The sequence below is a fragment of the Balaenoptera musculus genome, chromosome 10, assembly GCF_009873245.2.
Source record: "Balaenoptera musculus isolate JJ_BM4_2016_0621 chromosome 10, mBalMus1.pri.v3, whole genome shotgun sequence".
Lineage (NCBI taxonomy): Eukaryota > Metazoa > Chordata > Mammalia > Artiodactyla > Balaenopteridae > Balaenoptera > Balaenoptera musculus.
In genome coordinates this window covers 69,992,254-70,013,157 of record NC_045794.1, presented here as the reverse complement: position 1 = coordinate 70,013,157, position 20,904 = coordinate 69,992,254, and the positions used below count along the sequence as shown (strand labels likewise).

At 33.9% G+C, this 20,904-nt stretch overlaps 1 protein-coding gene across 1 annotated transcript in view; it reads right to left on the bottom strand.

Annotated features, from left to right (window-relative positions):
- Positions 1 to 20,904, bottom strand: part of LRRIQ1 (leucine rich repeats and IQ motif containing 1) — a 191,651-nt gene that overhangs the window by 7,497 nt on the left and 163,250 nt on the right. Inside the window, 2 exon segments of the mRNA XM_036866543.1 lie at positions 2,004 to 2,064; positions 4,879 to 5,008. Of these exon segments, the coding sequence (XP_036722438.1) occupies positions 2,004 to 2,064; positions 4,879 to 5,008 (191 nt within the window).

Sequence of the window (20,904 nt, the reverse complement as noted above, 5' to 3'; positions counted from 1 at the left end):
TATTTTTTATTTCCAGAATTTATAATAGGCTTATTTGCCTATCCATCTCTCCTTTAATTAAAATTTGATCATTTTTGTTCCATAATTTTCTGTCCTTTTATTATGGGTGTTATTCTTACGTCTTTGAGGATCTTATAGTAGCAGCAGTTGCAGCTTTTTAAAATTTTAAGATTTTCCTCTTAGTTATGGCCTGGTCTCAGTTATGCAATTATCTGTACAAGTTCCCCCACTAGTAGGGTGTTTTTATTCTCCAACACCCTGCATGATTTCCACTCTTGGCCTTCCATTACCCCAGTATCCTTTTAGCATAAATCCTTGCTCCATCCCCCTGTCTTGACTCAAAAAAAAAGAGTCTGTTCTACTACTATTAATACTTACCTTGTTTTGTGTTCAGCTGTACCTCTTCAACATATTAAAAAACAATCATTTATCATTGCTATGTATTTGCCATACATTTGTAGGTAGTATAATATAGTGGGATAGGGAGGAAGGAGATTAATGTCAGAGCATTAATCTCATAGAACCATTTTGATTAGTAATCTACCCAATCTGTTTTCATTCATTTTTAGAGGTATAATAATTAAATGTAATATCCCTTCCTTTATCCTGGCATTCCTTGGCACTTTTATATTCCCCATTCTTGCTCCAAAGTGGCCACACAAAAATCTGTGCAAAAGTGCTAGTCAATAACATGTAGGGTGTTAATAGCCTGAAGTACCAATTTTCCTAGGGTAATCTACATGTCACTCTGCCACAGGGATCTCTATTAAAATGCAAGAAAATACTTGCTGAGTGATTATTTCAAATATGTACATAGATTCTATATATTTTCATAAACACACTAATTTTAGCTATTGTCCTAATTTTTCTCCTCTTTCAGGAAAACTCCTTGAATGAGTTATTCATGAGAATGATGAATAACTGCTCTGGATACGATAATACTAGTTCCCATTAGGGAATACATTATCTTTTTACACTAAATTCTGCATGGTAAGTTAAATTATGATCAGTTTTCTTGGTGAATGTAGAATCTGAGCAAGGAATATTTACTAGTTGACATAAATGGAAGGTGTCATAAAGTTAGGGTCACTTGATGCATCCATTTTCACCTGCCAAGGAGGCCACACACTTCCATCATTGGTTAGGGTAACCTCTTCTCTGGAAATTTCTGGAAACACATTTAAAATTTCTTGTTTGGGGATTCTTTCTCTACACTCCATATTGGCCATTCTCCTTCTGTTACTATAGTCTTCCTTCTAATAGCATTTATATAGTTCAATTGACTTTTGCAATGCCCATTAGTTATACTGTCTAGAGTCTACACTCTGGTGACCAAGTTAGAACTTGGTTGTTCCTAAAGCTCCAACAATTAAAAAATAATTTTTTTTTTGATGTGGCCCATTTTTTTTAAAGTCTTTATTGAATGTGTTACAATACTGCTTCTGTTTTATGTTTTGGTTTTTTGGCCGCAAGGCATGTGGGCTCTTAGTTCCCGCACCAGGGATAGAAACCTGCACCCCCTGGATTGGAAGACGAAGTCTTAACCACTGGACCACCAGGGAAGTCCTGAGCTCCAATAATTTACACTTTATTACTTAGAATGGTTGAGTTCACAATTACTTTCTAATTTTTATCTGGTTTGATTTCCTGAGTTGTGAGGTACTTTGCTGTTTCCCTCAAATATCCTACTCTTAAAATATTCTAGAAAATAATGTTATTATACAACTTCTTGTCCAGAGTATTTTTAAAAATACGGTAGCATGCTAATATTTTTAAATCTGCCATATAGAATTAATATTTTAAAGTAATATCATATTTTAAAGTTATATTACAAGCCAAGAAAACATGGTACTATTTTAATACATAGCATTTTGACATTATCCCAAAAAGATACAGTTGTGGTATTTTCATAATTTACACTACTTATGGACATATCTTAAAGTGCCATTTATTGAGTACTGGTGTGCACAACATTTTTTCTGAACTTTAAACACATTTCTTACCACAAGCTGAACTCTTCCACCATTAAGTACATCTGGATCTAACTCAGGCAAGAAGTGATTGCTGCACAGTGACAAAAACAGAAATCATATCATTATATAAATGTAGAGGAAGACTATGAAAGACATGCCCAATGAAAAGTTTGGGAGAAATCAATAATTTACAAAATGGAAATAATAGTTTTCTTAAATTAGGTGACATGCAAAGATACATACAAATTTACATCTTTTCATAGTCATTTTAAAATTCAGTTTGACATGAAATTTAAATTTCTAAACAACACTTTAATGCCACCCTTCTTTGCCAAACATAAACACATACACAGATCAAAAATCTGAAAGTACCAATAACCATAGCTAATAAATTATAGAAAATATATTTTACTACATGTACTTATATATCTTACTTATAAGAAAGGCAAAACTTCCTATTTTTAAAATAGCTCTGGTATGTTTAAGGCATTATACTAATGCTCACAATGAACTTCTGTTGATATTTGGCTTTTCAAGAACTTCTGTTTTTGAAAACAATTTTTCTTAAAATATTGCTACCTATATCTTCTTTTATATATTATATTATATTTTCAAAACAGAAAATCCATCAACAATTGCCTGTTGCAGTATATGTTTAAACATAACTTATTTAGGAGTAAGGGATGTTGTGAAATGTTTAAGCATATCTAAAATACATCCTGAAACATTTTGCTTGTATTTTTCACATTATCTATACAGATGCTTTTATATTTCTAAACCAGACCTCTTACACCTGGTTAATACAGATGGTAAGCTATGGGTTATACTATATTTGTTTATAGTCCTAAGAATGTCATGTTATGAATTATGCTAAATTGATTAATACCAACATAAAATAAATTGTGCTTGCATTAATTAGAATACTTAGCAAAATAAAAAATTCTCAAATGTTGATTACTTTATTCCTACTTTCTTTGCTCACAATGAAATAGGTTATAACAATCCAGATTTTGAAATGTTTTAATTTCACTTTCATTCTTCACTTTCTTTTCCATGTTTTTAAAGAAATTGTATGGATAGAATTGACTACATACAAAGGTTTCCATTCGTATATATTATTAAAAAAGGTTGCATTTTTGCACATTATAATTTTCTGCTAAATTAAGTTTTAGCTCTCATAATTGTAGATTTGTTTGTTTGTTACTCATTTAAATAGTTATCACCCACAATCCCTGGAAACCTTTCCAAAGAGTCATCTACATTTAGATTCAATACTGGTTTACATATTTAATAAATGCTTATAATAGCACTTTTTTTTTTTTTACTGTTTTGTGGATATATGTAGCTAAAATGAAAGTCTTAAAAATTTATGTCAGCTGTATAGCACAGGGAACTATACTCAATATTTTGTAATAACCTATAAGAGAAAAGAACGTGAAAAAGAATATGTATGTGCTGTACACCTGAAACTAACACAACATTGTAAATCAACTATACTTCAATTTTAAAAAATTTATGTCAAAATATTATATCCAGGGGCTTCCCTGGTGGCGCAGTGGTTGGGAGTCTGCCTGCCAGTGTGGGGGACATGGGTTCGAGCCCCGGTCTGGGAGGATCCCACATGCCGCAGAGCAACTGGGCCCGTGAGCCACAACTGCTGAGCCTGCCCGTCTGGAGCCTGTGCTCCGCAACAAGAGAGGCCGTGATAGTGAGAGGCCCGCGCACCGCGATGAAGAGTGACCCCCGCTTGCCACAACTAGAGAAAGCCCTTGCACAGAAACGAAGACCCAACACAGTCAAAAATAAATAAATTAATTAAAAAAAAAATTATATCCAGACTTCTTTTTCCTTAAAACTTTGGTTTAGTGGTTATGCACATAAGTGCTTTATGTTACATTTTTGGGGCTGAATTTTGTTCCTTCAAAGTTTATATGTTCAGATCTTAATCTTCAATACCTCAGAATATGACTATGTGAAGATAGGGCCTTTAAAGAGGTACTTAAGGTAAAATGAGGTCATAGGGGTGGGCCCTAATCCAATATTACTGGTGTCCTTGTAAGAAGAGATTAAAACACAGATAACACAGGTGGAGGGATGGTCATGTGAGGACACAGTGAGAAGGTAGCCATCTGCAAGCCAAGGAGACTGACCTCTACAGAAACCAAACTTGCTGACTCCTTCATCTTGGACTTATAACCTCCAGAACTGTGAGAAAATATCGATACATCTCTGCTCTTAAAGCCACATGATCTGTGGTATTTTGTTATGGCAGCCCTAGAAAACTAATACATACATTAATGTAATAAAAATTTATTGATTACCTATTAAGCTTAAGGCACCTTGTTTGCTGCTAAGGCACATCAACATTTGATACCCTCAACCTTGAGAGCTCACTTCTATTGTGAAGTAGAGAGATAAGATATTATCATCTCACTATAAAGAAGAGGAAACTAAAGCATTGAGACATCATTGAAAATCAGTTACATGACTGGTAAAGTGGCAGCATCAGGGTTGAATTATAATTTTAACTGCCAAACATAAATGATAACAAAAATAACATAAAATAAAATACTATAACCTCCAATACATATGATATTTATAAACAGTTAATCGATACCATGCATTTTACTTTATAAAGTAGAATTATTTGTGTGGTTCATCATCACCATCAATCATTTGTGTTGGTTTTAAGCAATACAGAAACTAAGCTCTTGAATATTTTATGGTGAAAAATATAAAGAACGATCAAATCTATTCTACATAAGAGGCCATTTATAACCTGGCAATGTAGAGTATTGGCCTTTGGCTATATAAAGTCATGTTTGTTTTAGCACAATTAACCTAGGTTTCAGTTTTCAAGATGTATTTGCAATACAAAAATCTAATTTAAAGGAAATGACCTCACCATTTCATGTTTCTGGAACTAGTTTCATGAAGCCCAACCTGTGTATGAAGCCATTGGTATGTATATTCTTTATTCCTTTCTAATTTTTCATTTGCAGTGGTATCCTTATACATAAATTCTTCTTCCTTACCTAGGGAAAAAATATGGAAATTTTATTTGTTATTTAAAGAGATCAAATTTTGGCCAAGCAGTTCAGTCTAGGCTAACAATTTTATCACAAGAAAAAAAAGAAAAACAAGACAATTTAATTCATGGGAGCTAAATCATCTGTAAGAGAAATAATGTCAGTCACTTATAGATTAAGTGCTTTTCCAACTTGAGTTTCAAACCCAACTATATTGAAAAATAAAGGAGTTGTTTTAGTGCAACCTACAGTTTATAGGGCTTGTTTTTTAGTGTTTCAGAAAATACAAATAATTATTTTTGGTAGACGGAATTTAAAGTCTAATTGTTCTCATGCTATCTTATCCATATGTAGAATTTATAAATTATATTGAGGATTTTCAAAACAGAATTTTAATTCTATGTAAAACTAAGCTTGGTTTGTGTAAGCTAGTACAATACTTAAGTTAGGATATCATTTATATTTGGTTTAGGAAACCTGTGCTAATGTCATAACAGTGATTTCAAAGATGGAGGGGGGAAAGCGTAACAGTGAAGATGGGTATAGAGAATATGCAAGAGGAGAAATTATACAAGGTAAGAACACAAGATAACAAACATAAAGAAAAATAAAATAGTAAGAAAATGAAAGAAAAAGAAAAATCTGACCGTTATATTCACATTTAAATTTACTATATATATGTTTGTATTTTTCAAAAAAAAATCCCTGCAGACATTGCTGCTACATCAATGTCATGCATTTGAGTTACAATGAAGACCTGTTGTTTTAGAGCACTTCTCTTGAGTTTTTAGACTGCTTCTTTTTTGGTGCCATCACCATGCTTAGGGACTTGTTAGCATTGTAGGCTTGACTGACAGTACACCAGAGAAGGTACCTCTTGAAACTAACTCATGGTAATCAAACTCACAAGAATTCTATAATTTAAAACCTGATGTTTAAAATGTCAATTTATTAATTGGAATTATTCTTTCCTATAGATCTTCGTACATAGAAAGTCATTTTATATTTGCAAGTTGTTTGGAAAACAAATGGAGCATGGTGCAAAGCCTATTTTGAATGCTTGGTGCTGTACAGAGACACATCACACATGTATACATACATTTAGCATCTGTCTTTCTGAATATGTTGAGGATGGTACATTCATCATGTCTTTTTATTCCATAAAAGTTACTGTTGTATTAGTGAAATGACTCTAGTTTTCAGTCCAAAGAGATACTGGAGCCAGTTCTCAGGAAAGCTACAAATCAAGATATTTTTCTCTAAATTACGTTACTTAGTAAAGTTAACTTCCTGTTAACTTCTTGTGCCACCTTATGTTTCTAAAATGGTCACACCCTTTCTTCTTGAGTTTAAGCCAATCCCTCCATAGTTGCTGTATTGAATGAACAATTACTTCACTTTCAAGGGCTGACCACTGCATCCATGAGCAGACACCATTTTGATAAATGGCCTTCCTTACAAAGAAACTATAAAAAAGACTCAAACAAAGGGAAGATTTGGGGTTGCTACACCCACACTGCATTAAGCATTAAGTCTCTTCGCCAGCAGAGTCCCAGCCTTTTATCTGCCTTTCTTGGTTGACTAGACCAAATAGTGAACCCATGAGTACAATGACAGATAGTAGTGAGGAATCAGTGACCCTGATAATCAATTGAACCCACGACTGGAAACTTACCTACTCTTGATATGTAGAGAATTGTTTTGTAGCAAGTGTACTTTTAGCTGAAAATAAAAATTATCTCTACATCTTTCTGTTTTAAAAAAGTGACATATACTTGCAATAGTCCCTTTTTAAAGTGTTCATTCTGAAAAGTTTTCCTCAACTGTACAATAACACTCCATAAACCCTAAGTGGTTTTACATCAGAACTCAGCCAAGGTTCTAAATAACAATCCCTGGGTAAAGATTAGAGATTTCACTGTAAGGGTCCAATTCATATTAACCCTTTTAATCTGAAGGCATAGATTGGTAGATTGGCATGAGTTCAGTGTAAAAAAGAGAACTAGCATAGTGATGATATTGGTTGGATGTATTCAAAAATATTGCCATTCAAATGCTGGAGGAAATGATTCTGGCAAATGATTTTCGCTAAACCATTTTAGGATTACCCCTGTCACTGAGGAGAAAGTAGTATTTACTCCTTGAAGCTTGCTTTTAGCATCTTGTGTAGGAAGAATGATGGCGACCCGGATTACTTAACAGATGCTTATCACTTTCTACTCAGGCTCCCCAATAAATCCTCTTGGTTTTAGAAGAAGCATCATTTGGTCTGCAAAACTCGAAGCTACTGCCTATCTACTGCTCTTTCCTACTTCTCTGGGTCTTCATAAATTTCTCGTACCATCAACCTAAGAAAAAAGTCTCCTTTTGATTCCTGCTCTCCCCTAGTTACTACAGTCTATATATGCTGCTTTACTTCAAAACACACATTTTAATAATTTTATTTAAACAAATTGTTAAACTTTTTATTATAAAAATAATACGTTTTCATAATAGATGATTTAAAAAATACTGAAAACTAAAAAGTCAAAGAAAAGAAAATCCACAGAAAGCCCCACTATTCAAAGACAACAACTGGATAACACTTTTAAGGCATTTTCTTTTAGTTCTTTTGTTCATAGATTTGTTTTTCATTTACATACAATTGTATGTATCCTATACATTCTACTTTTCAGTTAGTACTATAACAAATGCATTCTATGTAATGGAAATCTCATCCCGAAAATACTTTTAGGGGTTATACACTGTGAGGTACTAACTTGTTACATGAAGGTTTTTAATTATTCTATTTAATTAATCCACTTTTTCAGGTGGAATTAAAGATAACATGTCTGAAGTTATAAATATTTCGAGGAACACAATATAATCTATATTGTCAAATAGTTTTAAAAACTTTCACCAATTTACCATCTGCTATATGAGGTTATTCATTTCACTAAGCCCCTAGTCAACATTGGGATATTAAATATTTTAAAGCTGTTGATAATTTGAGAAAAATATTGTCTAATATGATTTTAATTTATATGTCTCTACTGCTAGTGAGATTGAAAGTGATTCTATATGATTATTTACCAATTATAGGTCATAAAGTGTAAAATATCTTTCTTGTTCTCCCCAATTATATGCTGGATTCTAGTATTTCCATTTTTGTTTTCAACTGACATTCATAATCCTTTATCTGTTATCACTGGTGCAAATATTTTCTTCTCTAGGTATCCAAATGTATCTACTTGCTAAATATTTTCTAAACTATAAACAATTTTCGTCTCATAATTTATAGGTTTGTATCTCCCGATTTGATAAACTTATATAAAATGACACATAAGATTTCAGGGACAAATTCTATACTCTTCTAATATTTTGTCTTTCACACTAAAAGATACCGGTTGTTAACAGAATTCTTTTAAGAGGAATCTACTCTCTCAGTCTTTCCTTTACATTTCCTCCTTAATTTATTGCAATCTGATTTTGTCAAATTGAAACTGTCCTTACTATGAGGGTCTTAAACCATCTTATCTACTAAACACATTTATTCCTTATCTTCATTGGCCTCTCTGCTGAATTCAACTACACAGAACATTTTCTTTGTCTTAGAACTCTCTTCTCTGCAGGACTTTGGAACATCAGACTTTGAGTGCTTCCTTTCAGGCTCCTTTATATTTGTGTTCCTTCAGATGTTGATGCTTGTCATTCTGCAAGTATCTAGGAGCACCCGCACCCCTGCTGTCCACCACCACACCCCATGCCTGGTATTGTGCTGGCTTTTGATGCCAGTCAATTAGATATGCACTGTTTATTGCCTCAGGAGGCTGGCAACTTAGAGAACTAGATATCACCAACCTCTATCTTATTCCTGTTCTCAGATCCAGCTGAACTTCAGAATCACAACTTGTTTTTATCATTATCATCCTACTAAGTCTGGTTTTTCTCCTGAATTCCCAAGTCATTCAGACCAGATATTCTGGAGTAAACCTTGGCTGCTCATTCCTTATGTAATGACATCTAATCCAGAAACTGGGTCTAGTCTCCCTGCTGGGTATCTCAGTAATACCTGGCTCCTTCTTTCATCCCCACTGCCCTCATTTTGAACAGGAGTGAGTGAGAGTCTCTGTTGACTTACTGACATTCGTGCTTCAGCTCACTGCAATATGGCTTCCCCCCCACACCATTTCACTGGAACCGTTCACACCGAGATCATTAGTACTGCTAAATCTTTGGGACTTTTTGAAATTCTTACTGACTCCTTTGTAATATTATACATTGTTCACGTCTTCCTTCTTAAAACGATTATTTCCTTTGAGTCTTGTTTAATTCCACTTATCTGTTTTTCTCTGCCCTTTTGTCTAAACCCCAGTTTCCTTCAAGGGCTCATCTTCCTTTGCTATCTCTTCCACTCTCAGGATTCTTCTCTGGGGTACTATTCTGGCCCTATCTTATTCCTTGGTTATAATCTTCCTGTAAGAGGATATTCATTCAATTTCTTCAATCACTTTCTTTATCTCCTTCTGAAATGTATCCATCCAAAATCTCTCCATTTTGGTATCCTACAGATAATTTAAACAGAATATGTAAAAAGCTGAACTCATGTATTATCCCACCTTTTCTAAGTTCCTATAATTCTACTATCATCGTCAATGTAAAATTCAGAAACCAGAGTGTTGTACTGAACCAGCATTCTTCCTCACCCTTCAGCTGCAGATTTTACCTTCTAAATTCTTTTCATTCCGTCAAATTTCTGGTATTTGCATTGTGACTATTTAAATTCAGGCTACTATCATCTCTTCTTAGTTACTGTAACAGCCTTCTCACTGGTCTTTTTCCATTTGGCCTTGTTCCCACTTATATATCTCCATACTGCAAATGGTCTTGCTAAAGTACACGTCTAGTTTGCTCTTTCAGAGGTTGAACTCTTGGTTCTCTACTATCTTTGGATAATGTTCAAAACATTTTGCATAGCATACAGGCCTTCCTTATACCTTCAGATACATCTATTAAGTTCCTGCCTCAATCACCCAGATGTATTATAATTACTCAAAATGATCTTTTTTGCCTATAGACATCGTGTTTGGGATTATCCACTTTATCAATGGTGTTCTCACTTCAGGTCTTCAGGTCTTAGTTTAGAAATTACATTCTTTGGGGTAAGCTCCTGATCTTTGAACACTTCCATTCCTTATCCAAATTAGGTTAGAGATGCCCTCCAAGGGATAATATAGAGACCCGATGATAGCATTTATTACATTATACTTTACTTACCTATTCATGTGTCTGTTTTGCCTACTAGAATATACACTTTTTAAGTGATACATAGTAGGATGGTGCTCAACATATACTGGTAAAATTACGGAGTGATTGTCATAGTTGATTAATGTTCTCTGAGAAATATAGAGTTGCAATTTAGATTTTTAGCATGTAGATGAACCTGTGCATTGTGGAGAATAACACATGTCTAAATGTGATTAACTTAATTATTATAATAGAAACTTCAGCTCTGAAAGTCAGAATTAGATTGGGATAAAAATTGACAACCTAAGGTAGTAAATTAAAAACAATATATGTGTGTGTGTGTGTGTGTGTGTGTATAGCTACTTTATAAATAAAACGTTGACAATGTACACAATCCTAGAAGAAAGCAGTTCAGCTTTAAGAAGTTCTCCAAAAGAAATGAAGTCTTGGGGGCTTCCATGGTGGCAGAGTGGTTAAGAATCCATCTGCCAATGCAGGGGACACAGGTTCGAGCCCTGATCCAGGAAGATCCCACATGCCGCGGAGCAAATAAGCCCGTGTGCCACAACTACTGAGCCTGCGCTCTAGAGCCCACGAGCCACAGCTACTGAATCCCACACTCCTGCAGTCCATGCTCCACAACAAGAGAAGCCACCGCAATGAGAAGCCTGCGCACTGCAACGAAGAGTAGTCCCCGTGGGGTAGGGTGGGGTGGGGTGGGGGGGTGGGATGAATTGAGAGATTGGGACTGACATATATATACTAACATGTATAAAATTGATAACTAATAAGAACCTGCTGTATAAAAAAATAAAATAAAATTCAAAAGAAAAAGAAAAAAAAAAAGAGTAGCCCCCGCTCACCACAACTAGAGAAAGCCCGCATGCAACAATGAAGACCCAATGCAGCCAAAAATAAATAAATAATTTTTTTTTTTTAAAAAGAAATGAAGTCTTTTTTAAATTAATGGAAATATTTTTTTTCTTCATGAAAAGCAAAATAAGTGTTCATTAAAGTCATATGCCTCAAATTAATCAGTTTTCTAAATTTACAGAGGGAGGTTAGGATTCAATTATCATTTGGGGCACACAAAAAGAAGCTAATTATTTATATTTTTAATACATATAATGACTTTCCCATGACTATTTTCTTTTCTCTTAATGGCCTTTCTCAGTAATATAGTAACAAAATACTCTTGGTTTCATGGATGGAGATGAGTTCATTTCTTTACCAAAAGCTTTTGAAGGACGTGGTTGCATACTGAGCAAAATGCTTCATGTGACGGAAATATTTTTGGTAATTTTGATAAATGGCTGATTCTATGTATCTTATGCTGGGAATAGTAAAAATATGATTTACATTATAAAGTGTAAGTGGTCTGCATGTGTTTATTAAAAGAAGTTATTGCATCATATCTCACAATAAAGGACAAATAAAATTGGAGTTTGGCATAAATGTTATACTAACAGAATTTTAAATTCATTAACATCTGTATAAATACTTGTTGATAGGCTGTTTATGGCTTCTTTCTTAACCAATCCAATCTGTTGTTGGAAAGTTGACAGCACTGGCATGAAACCAATAACTCTCTAAGAGCCATTTGTGTATGACAAGCAACATTTCTATTCTTTTAAAATATACTTAAATATGTATGTAATTGATCACTAAAGAAAAATTACTGTATGAATAAAGAAGAGGACTGTTGGTACAAGAGTTTAAAAACAGAAATTTGGGGAACAGAGCCAAACTATATGTAAAGGTCAAAGACTAACTGCAGCTCTAATCACTCCTTTACATATTTCACTAAATTTTATGGCAAAGAGGGTTAAAAAAAAAAGTACTAGAATAAAAAATACTTGCTAGTTTCTGACATTTGAATTTTCAAAATTCATCTGTTTGGGGGGTGTTGGGTAATACATAAAGTGTATGAATGACCCTTACGAAAGCAAAGAAAAACAAAAGTGAGTTACTAAATTATACATTTTAAAATACATGGATTTTGTAAGACATAACTTTCAATACTATGGAATTGCTAGCTTTAAGCAAATCCCTCTGGAATAACAGAATCATTCTTTTACAAAGTGGGTATAGTTGTGCTTATTAAACAGTTATAAGCCTTCTGTATTTATATATACTTCTACCTGAAAGGATATGTTTTCCCAATTGTATTGTTCAGTTGAGCTGTATCTCCTCATTAATGTCTTTATAGAGGAGTACCAACTACTACATAAAGAGTGGTTCTTTGGTTTCTCCTGTGACAGCCACATAACTCAAGAAAATAGCAGGCTTGTTCATGTATGGTGTGTCTCCATGTTTGCTGTCAACCAGGGCTAAGACTAGGATAAGGCAAGTGGGGTAAATGAGGTACTTGCCTTAGCACAAAATTTAAGGGAGTGCCAAAAAAAATCAGTAATCGAGATAAATAATATTTTAATGTAATATTTTAAAAGCAAAATTAATGCAAAAATCCATGATGAACAAAATATCAAAGTTTTAAATGACAGAATCTGTAACAGGGTGGTGCTAAACGCTATTGGAGCCTGAGGTAAAAGGGAAAGTTGGTAATACTGATCCTTCTCTGCCATGGTATCGGCAGAATTACCCATTTCTAAGTAATACTAATAAAAGTATCAACAGGACACTGTTTTAAGAACTACCAGATAGCCATTGTCTAAGATTGCTTTCCACTGTTTCTCATGAATCAGGCACACCACTGAGCTTTTCACTAGACGAGGCCCTTGATTTGTGACATATAAGAAAATAATTATAGAATAAATTAATTCAGCCTATAAAGGAAAGCTATACATTATTCATCTTTCTATCTGCCTAGCAACTAATTAGCACATAGTAAGTTGACTTTTCACTTACTGTGTCATGTTGGGCAAATTACCCCCTCTCTGCCTCAGTTTTCTCCTCTTAAAATGGATATATTAACAATATAAAATAATAGAACACATATAATGCTGCACATTTAGTATGGATTTAATAACTGTAGCCATTTTTCTTTTCTTTTTTTTAAAGTGAAATGAGCTCCATTATGCATAGCTTTAATGCTATCTCAGTTATCACAGGCTAAGACTTACCTACCCTGGAGGTGGGACTAGCTGTAGAAGTTTCTAAATCTAGGCTAAAATCAAGGTTTCAGGGGGTCACTGTCAGGAGGGGAAGATTCCACGATTAACCACAAAATTAGATAGAAAAATTTTCTGGGGGAGTCCAGGAAGTCCTCCTTCCCAGAATTCTAAATCTGCTTCAGGTATTTTTTTAAATGTATTTATTTCATAATAGATGAGGATTTTACTGTGTCTTTAATACAGAAGAATTAATTTCCAAAAGATAAGAAGTGTACACAGTTCTAATTGATTTGAAGTTATTTCAAATAATTTTTAGCAGTTGCTCAGTAATAACCATGAAGGAGGCTCCATTGACATGATTCTCTTCTGTTTCACTCTCTCAATTTAATTATCCTTGGAGAATATTCCTCTATCTAACCTAGACTCCCTCAGGGAGTGTTAATGTAGTAGGTCATCCAAACTAGGGCCCACCCAATAGAATAATGGAGAAACTGATGATGTAAGTAGGTTGGCTTTCAAAATAATATGGTTATAATGGCCGCATAAATATTACTGCCACCTGTGTTTTGTTTTTTTGTTTGTTTGTTTTTTTGGTATAGTTTAGACTTCAGCTCCCTGTTGTATTTAAAAGTTTCTACTCTTTGGTTAAAAAGACATCTCTAATTCATGTATATTTATTAATTGAGGCCAAGTAGGTGATTAATTTTCTTTACTAGTTTTATTTCAAAAGAAGCCAATAAGTGGTATTACATTGGTACATTAATGATAGAGGCTTGATGAACCCAATTAGACACTTTTATCATTGTAATCATTGTTTTTGAATAGCTATAAAACAGAAATGCTCATAATGTATATGTTTATACATTCCTATATATTTCTCATTGATTACTTATTAATTTTCTGCATCTGATGATTTCTGTATTTGCCAAACTTAAGAATACAGATACACTTCTGTTACAGGTAGAGATAACATCATATGAAACACTGAATAATTAAAGTATTGCTTGATTATAAAAAAATAAGTAAATGTAAGTAAAAATAATTTTCTTTCACAATTTGAGTAACAACATATCAGAGACTAATAAACCTGGCCCCAGACTTATTGTTTTTCATTGGTAATAATTTAAGCAAGTATCCCATAGCCTGCTGAAGACTTAAGAGTCTTCTAAGTGGATACTCATTAATGAAAAATTTTTATCTTTTATTATATTACCCAAGAAAGATAGAACTTTATGTAGCAGAACTACATTTGTAAATGAATCAGGGCCTCCATTCATGAAAAGCATTACTGCTCTACTCACAGTCTAGTGGAGAAAGAAGTCAAGGTAGTAATTATAGGACTTCCCTACAAAATTAACTTTTAACTTTAAACTATTTAGATAAATATTGATTTGTGGAGCTCTTTTATTTTTTGTAGAAGAGGAATTGTGGGTGGGGTTTAAAGTGGGAAGGGCCCTCAATTGGGTGAGTCACCTCCCTTATCAGAACCTTAGTTTTGTCATTCATGAACATTAGAAAGAAAAGCAAAATATGGAATGCTTCATGAATTTGTGTATCTTCCTTGGTGTTGTCAGTGCTCTGGACCTAGGCCATTCTAATAGGTGTGTAGTGCTATCTCAGCGTTGTTTTAATGTTTTTTATCCATTTTTAAAGCCAGGTTGGTTGTTTTCTTATTGTTGAGTTTTAAGAGTTTTTGCTATATTTTGGATAACTGTCTTTTATCAGGTATCTTTGGCAGATACTTTCTCCCAGTCTGTGCCTTGCCCTCTCATGCTTTTGATAGTGTCTTTCACAGAGCAGAAGGTTTTAATTATTTATTTCCTGCATCATGCTTTTGATATTATATCTAAATGTTCATCACCAAATCCAAGGTCACCTAGATTTTCTAATACGTTATCTCCTAGGAATTTTTAGTTTTGAGTTTTGCATTTAGGTCTATGATCCATTTTGAGTTCATTTTTGTGAAAGTATAAGGTCTGTGTTTAGATTCTTACTCTTTTTTTTTTCTTTTAATTTTTGCATGTGGAAGTCCAGTTGTTCTAGCACCAAGAGTTGGAACGGACTTATCTTTTCTCCATTGTATTGCCTTTGTTTTTTTTAATCAAAGATCAGTTCACTATATTTGTGTGGGTCTATTTCTCACCTGTCTATCTGTTTCATTGATCTATTTGTATATTATTTTGCCACTACCACACTGTCTTGGTTAATGTGGCTTATAGTAAGTCTTGAAGTTAGGTAACATCAATGTTCCAGAAAGTATTTTAAAATGAAAGTTTGAGCTGGTAAAAAAGGTAGAGAAATCCTCAGAAGTGAGAAATGACAAGAAAACACAAATATAAGGATGAATGAGTCTAGAGAGCTATTGTACAGCATGATAACTATAGTTAAAAATATTGCATTGAATACTGAAAACTTGCTAAAAGAGGAAATCTCTCACGTGCTCTCATCACACACACACAAAATGATAACTATGTGAGGATATGATACTTTAGTTAGCTTGGCTTTGTAATCATTTTTCTCTACATATGTATACCAAGTCATCAGGCTGTACACTTTAAATATATATACTTTTTATTGAAAATAAAATTAAAAATATTGCTGAAAAATTACAAAAAGAAAATATATAGGTGTAGCAAGTGACTGCTTACGAGTTATCTCTCCAGGCTAAGGGGGAATGTGCCCTCTAGTAACTGGCTGAAGTAGTCAAAAATCTTTCTGAGTTGGATACGTTAAACTCACACCTCTAAAAATTCCCATTAATACAAATCTAAACAACACAAACTAATTAAAACAATAACAAAAGTCACTAAACACCTTGGGAAATAAGCCATTAGAGTGAGAATCAACAGAAAAAACAAACCATAAAATCGGCCCATTGAATCATGAAGGTAGTGGATTTATCAGCTACAGAATAAAAAATAAGCATCTTTAATTTGATAAAATACACAAAATATTATGTATCTGTATACCTAAAAATAGATCTTAAAAGGCATTAAAGCAATAAGAGACTAGTAAAATTAGGAAGTTTTGAAAAACATGGGTAGCAATTCTAGAAATGAAATATAATTGATAGGGCTTCCCTGGTGGCGTAGTGGTTAAGAATTCACCTGCCAATTTAGGGGACACGGGTTCGAGTCCTGGTTCGGGAAGATCCCACATGCCGCGCAACTAAGCCCGTATGCCACAACTACTGAGCCTGCACTCTAGAGCCCATGAGCCACAACTACTGAGCCCATGTGTCACAACTACTGAAGCCCGCGTGCCTAGAGCCCGTGCTCCGCAACAAGAGAAGCCACCGCAATGAGAAGCTGCACACTGCAAAGAAGAGTAGTCCCTGCTCGCTGCAACTAGAGAAAGTCCACGCGCAGCAATGAAGACCCAACGCAGCCAATAAATAAATACATTTATTTAAAAAAAGAAATACGATTGATAAAATCATAAAACTGAACTATAACCGATATTAGTAACTCAGTAGATGTAGTAAACATAAAATTTGATTGAAGAAAAAAATTAGTGAACCTGGTTTACTGTCATTGTGCATTATTTATGAAATTAGCTATTAATTTCCGAAAAACAACACACACTATTTTAGATTGTTACCTAATGTTATAAACCTGAGATTTACTCAGGATTCACATGACCAAAAGTACTGGCATTTTTCTGTAGAGACTGAAGAAATTCTTTCTGTCTTCTGGCTCTATAACTCAGAAGAATATGTTAGTGGGCATTCTTAACTCCTATGAACATGGAAAGCACTCAGCTGTGGTCTCAAACAACTCTAAACTCACTGGTTGCTTAGTACTAGCAATATAGTGAATAGGGCACAAGAATAAGACTTAGCAGAAGGTTCTTGATTTGTCGCTAACTAGCTGTTGCATCCGTGGTAAATCATTTAACTTTTCTGAATTTCAGTTTTCTCACTTTAAAAAAGGTTGTGTGTTTTTATTATGAAAGAAATGCATTTTCATTTGTGAGTTTATCTCTGAGTGTAGCTATAGTAAATACATAAAGACTAATACCCTATCCTTAGGATAGTAAAAAAAACAATATGATAAAGAGTTCTAGTAAATATCTATACCTAAGAAATTGATGTCTAAGATATATTCTTAATATTTTGAGGTGGCTGCCTCAGGAGAAAAGAGGATAGAATGCAATTTGTTGAGCAACCAGAATACTCTCGAGAGACCTTATATATCTCATTGTGTCTTTACAATATCCTTGGAAGAAAACAATTATTATCCCCATTTTTCTGGAGAATGAAACAAAAGTTTCGAGCTTATGTAAGAGTAGTATGAATGTGAACCTTCGTTTGGCTGCGTCCAAAGCCCACAGTGTTTCCATTTCATCAAGAAGCCATATTTTCCCATGAAATTCCCCTTAATGTCAGATTCTGAATATGGAAATAAATGACATTTAAAATGTTCTTAATATACCAGCTGTAATAAATAACACAGAATTTATTTTTCTCTTGTGGATAACTTTTGGAAAATAAGGAATAATTTTGAGATAAAATTTTCCATATTTGGTCTCAGAGGAATTTGTAAATTTCTACTAAACCTATTCAGATGTTAAATTATGGGAATAAAAAAGAACAATAGACCTTCTAGCCATAGGAAATTATGTATGAATTGGTCAAAAAACACAGTGTTCTATAATGCTGTACTCTACCTATAGTAAATGCTTTATGAAGAGTAGCTTTTTCACACATTTGAAGAATAAATAAATTTATGACTATTTAAAGCATATTTTTTGTCTGTGCTCTCTGAAAAACTAATTTTTAGCTACATGTGCTTCTGTGCTACAAAAGAATTATAAAACAGCATATTTTGACCTAAAAGATAGTAGAACTCTGATTTTTTCCCCCTTTTTTGTCTTCTTCTTTTAAACTTAAATGTAAATGGTTTGGCTTAGTTTTTAAATTTACTTTTCAAATTAAGAAAACAATTTTATAAAGAGAAAATTTTTACAAGTTGAACACTCAAAATCATAGACAGTAAGTACGACATAATAGTTAGTTAGTTTAACCATTACTATATGGTTGCTTTAGTCTGAATTCTGATAGAAGGAAAGGAGAAGTAAGTCATTGGTTTCACATTCAAAACTGAGCAGGTGGTAGTGTTGTGACACAGTTCTCCATTTCTGAACATCCAGAAGTGTGGTACTAACTAGCCTTTTGTTCCAGACTATTTTTTCAAAACCTTTTGTATACCAAACAGCCTTATAAGATGAGATAGTGTCTCCTTTGAAGCAAAGGGCAGATTTGTTAGCTGTCCAGTAAAAGATAATGTTTTCTCATCAGTACAAAATGCAAGTTAATTTACAACCCGTTATAAAGTATTTGAGCTTCCTAAGCTTGGAGTTTCTCAACTGAGACACAAACCTACCTCAGTATCCACCTGGACTCCTACATGTTAAGTCCTGTGGAAATTGAGGGGCTAAGGGAACCAACACAAATATTCTAGTGCTCAGGATGCTTGCTATGCTGTAAATAATAAAGCCCTTTGTCCCTAACCTAGGAGTCTTGTATCTTCTGCCAGCATTCATCAAATAATGTCAGGCTACCTTTCTACCTGAAAGTAGGATCAAATCTCAAGCTCTCAGAGTTCTTGACATAGAAAAACTTTAATTTTGCAACTTAAAAAAATGAAATACCAATAATGGGCACATATAACTATATAATGAATCACTCTTGCTTTATGAACTGCTGTTTAAGCGTGTGTGTACTTTATCCCATCTTTTTGATTGACTCATTTTGTGGGAATGCTGTTAGTAACCACAGGTGTGTAATTATTGTTTATTAGCTATACAGTAGTTTTAAGGAATACTAACTTACAACATTCTAGGACTAAAAATGTGTCAAATTTGCCTGGTTGTGGCTATGATTTTAGGACAAGTGTTACGTGAATAAGCACAAATAATCCTTATGCCAAGAAACATGTCATTTTCTAAAGCAGAGAGAGAAAAAAAGTCTTGAAATCATGCAGACCTTGGATCAAATATCAAAATTGCCATTTCAAAGGTTTGTGTCCACCAGAAACAAGAAAATGGTAGTCTTTTTATTTACGGTGCTCAAATGATTTCATAATTTTTTTTAAAGATTTGGTTTTGATGTGGACCTTTTTTTTTTTAAATTAATTAATTTATTTATTTATGGCTGTGTTGGGTCTTCATTGCTGTGCACAGGCTTTCTTTAGTTGTGGTGAATGGGGGCTACTCTTCACTGCAGTGCGTGGGCTTTTCATTGCGGTGGCTTCCCTTGCTGTGGAGCACAGGCTCTAGGCACACGGGCTTCAGTAGTTGTGGCACACAGGCTTAGTTGCTCCATGGCATGTGGGATCTTCCCGGACCAGGGCTCGAACCCATGTCCCCTGCATTGGCAGGCGGATTCTTAACCACTGTGCCACCAGGGAAGTCACGGATGTGGACCATTTTTTAAAGTCTTTATGGAATTTGTTACAATACTGCTTCTGTTTTATGTTTTGGTTTTTGGCCACAAGGCATGTGGGATCTTAGCTCCCTGACCACGGATCAACCCGTGCCCCCTGCACTGGAAGGCAAAGTCTTAACCACCGGATTACCAGGGAAGTCGCTGATTTCATAATTTTGCTTCACAGATTGGCAAGACATGTATCATTCCCATTTTACAACTGATAAAACTGAGATTTAAAGTGGTAATGACCAAATTTTCTGCTTCTTAATTCAATTCTCTCTCCACCACACCAAGTTATATTAAATTTGTATCATTCAAAAATGATAGGCAATGTTTTAGTAACATATATTCCAAATAGTAAAATAAATTGAAAGACAACTCTGGTTACTATTTCTTTTCCATATATTGAAAATCTTTCAGTAGTATATGATCCCTTGGCTTTAGGAAAGATGCTTATAGTAAGTACATAGAAGGGAAATGAAAGGTAATATTGGTGAAACAAAGTACAGAAATACTTCTGGGCAGTAAAGGGCTATGTGAGTTTTATGATATTGGAATACAGAAGTAAATTTGGACAGAAATAATGAAAGAGTTGAAGGGCTAACAATGATACAGAACTTCCATTTGGGGAAATAGAGAGGGATAAATCAGTTCTTCTGCTAAGACAAACCATAAATTCAGAATATAATTTAAAAAGTAATCTTAAAATGTGAATTTATTGTAACATGATCCCAATCTGATAGCACCTCTATATACCTGGCAGAACTGAAAACATCATCTCTCGAAAAACGCAGGGGAGGCAGATTTGAGGAAAGCAAATATAAATTTTAGAAATGAAAAACAAAATAATCGAAATTAAAATCTATAATGCGGGTTTACTTGCAGATCAGACAAAGCTGAAGAAATAATGAACTTGGAAATATGTGAGAAGGCATTATCTAGAATCTAGTGCAGAGGAGCAAAGAGATGAAACATTTTAAAAATAAAATTATATAGAGAAAGCTAGAGAAAATTTAAGTTATGTTTAATTGGAGTTCTAGGAGGATTGGCAAGATAGCATGAGGCATTGGCAATATCCAAGATAATGACTGAAATATTTCTTGAACTGGATGAAAGACATCAACCCATAGATTCAAGAAGGTGAGTAAATCATAAACAGGATAAATTTTAAA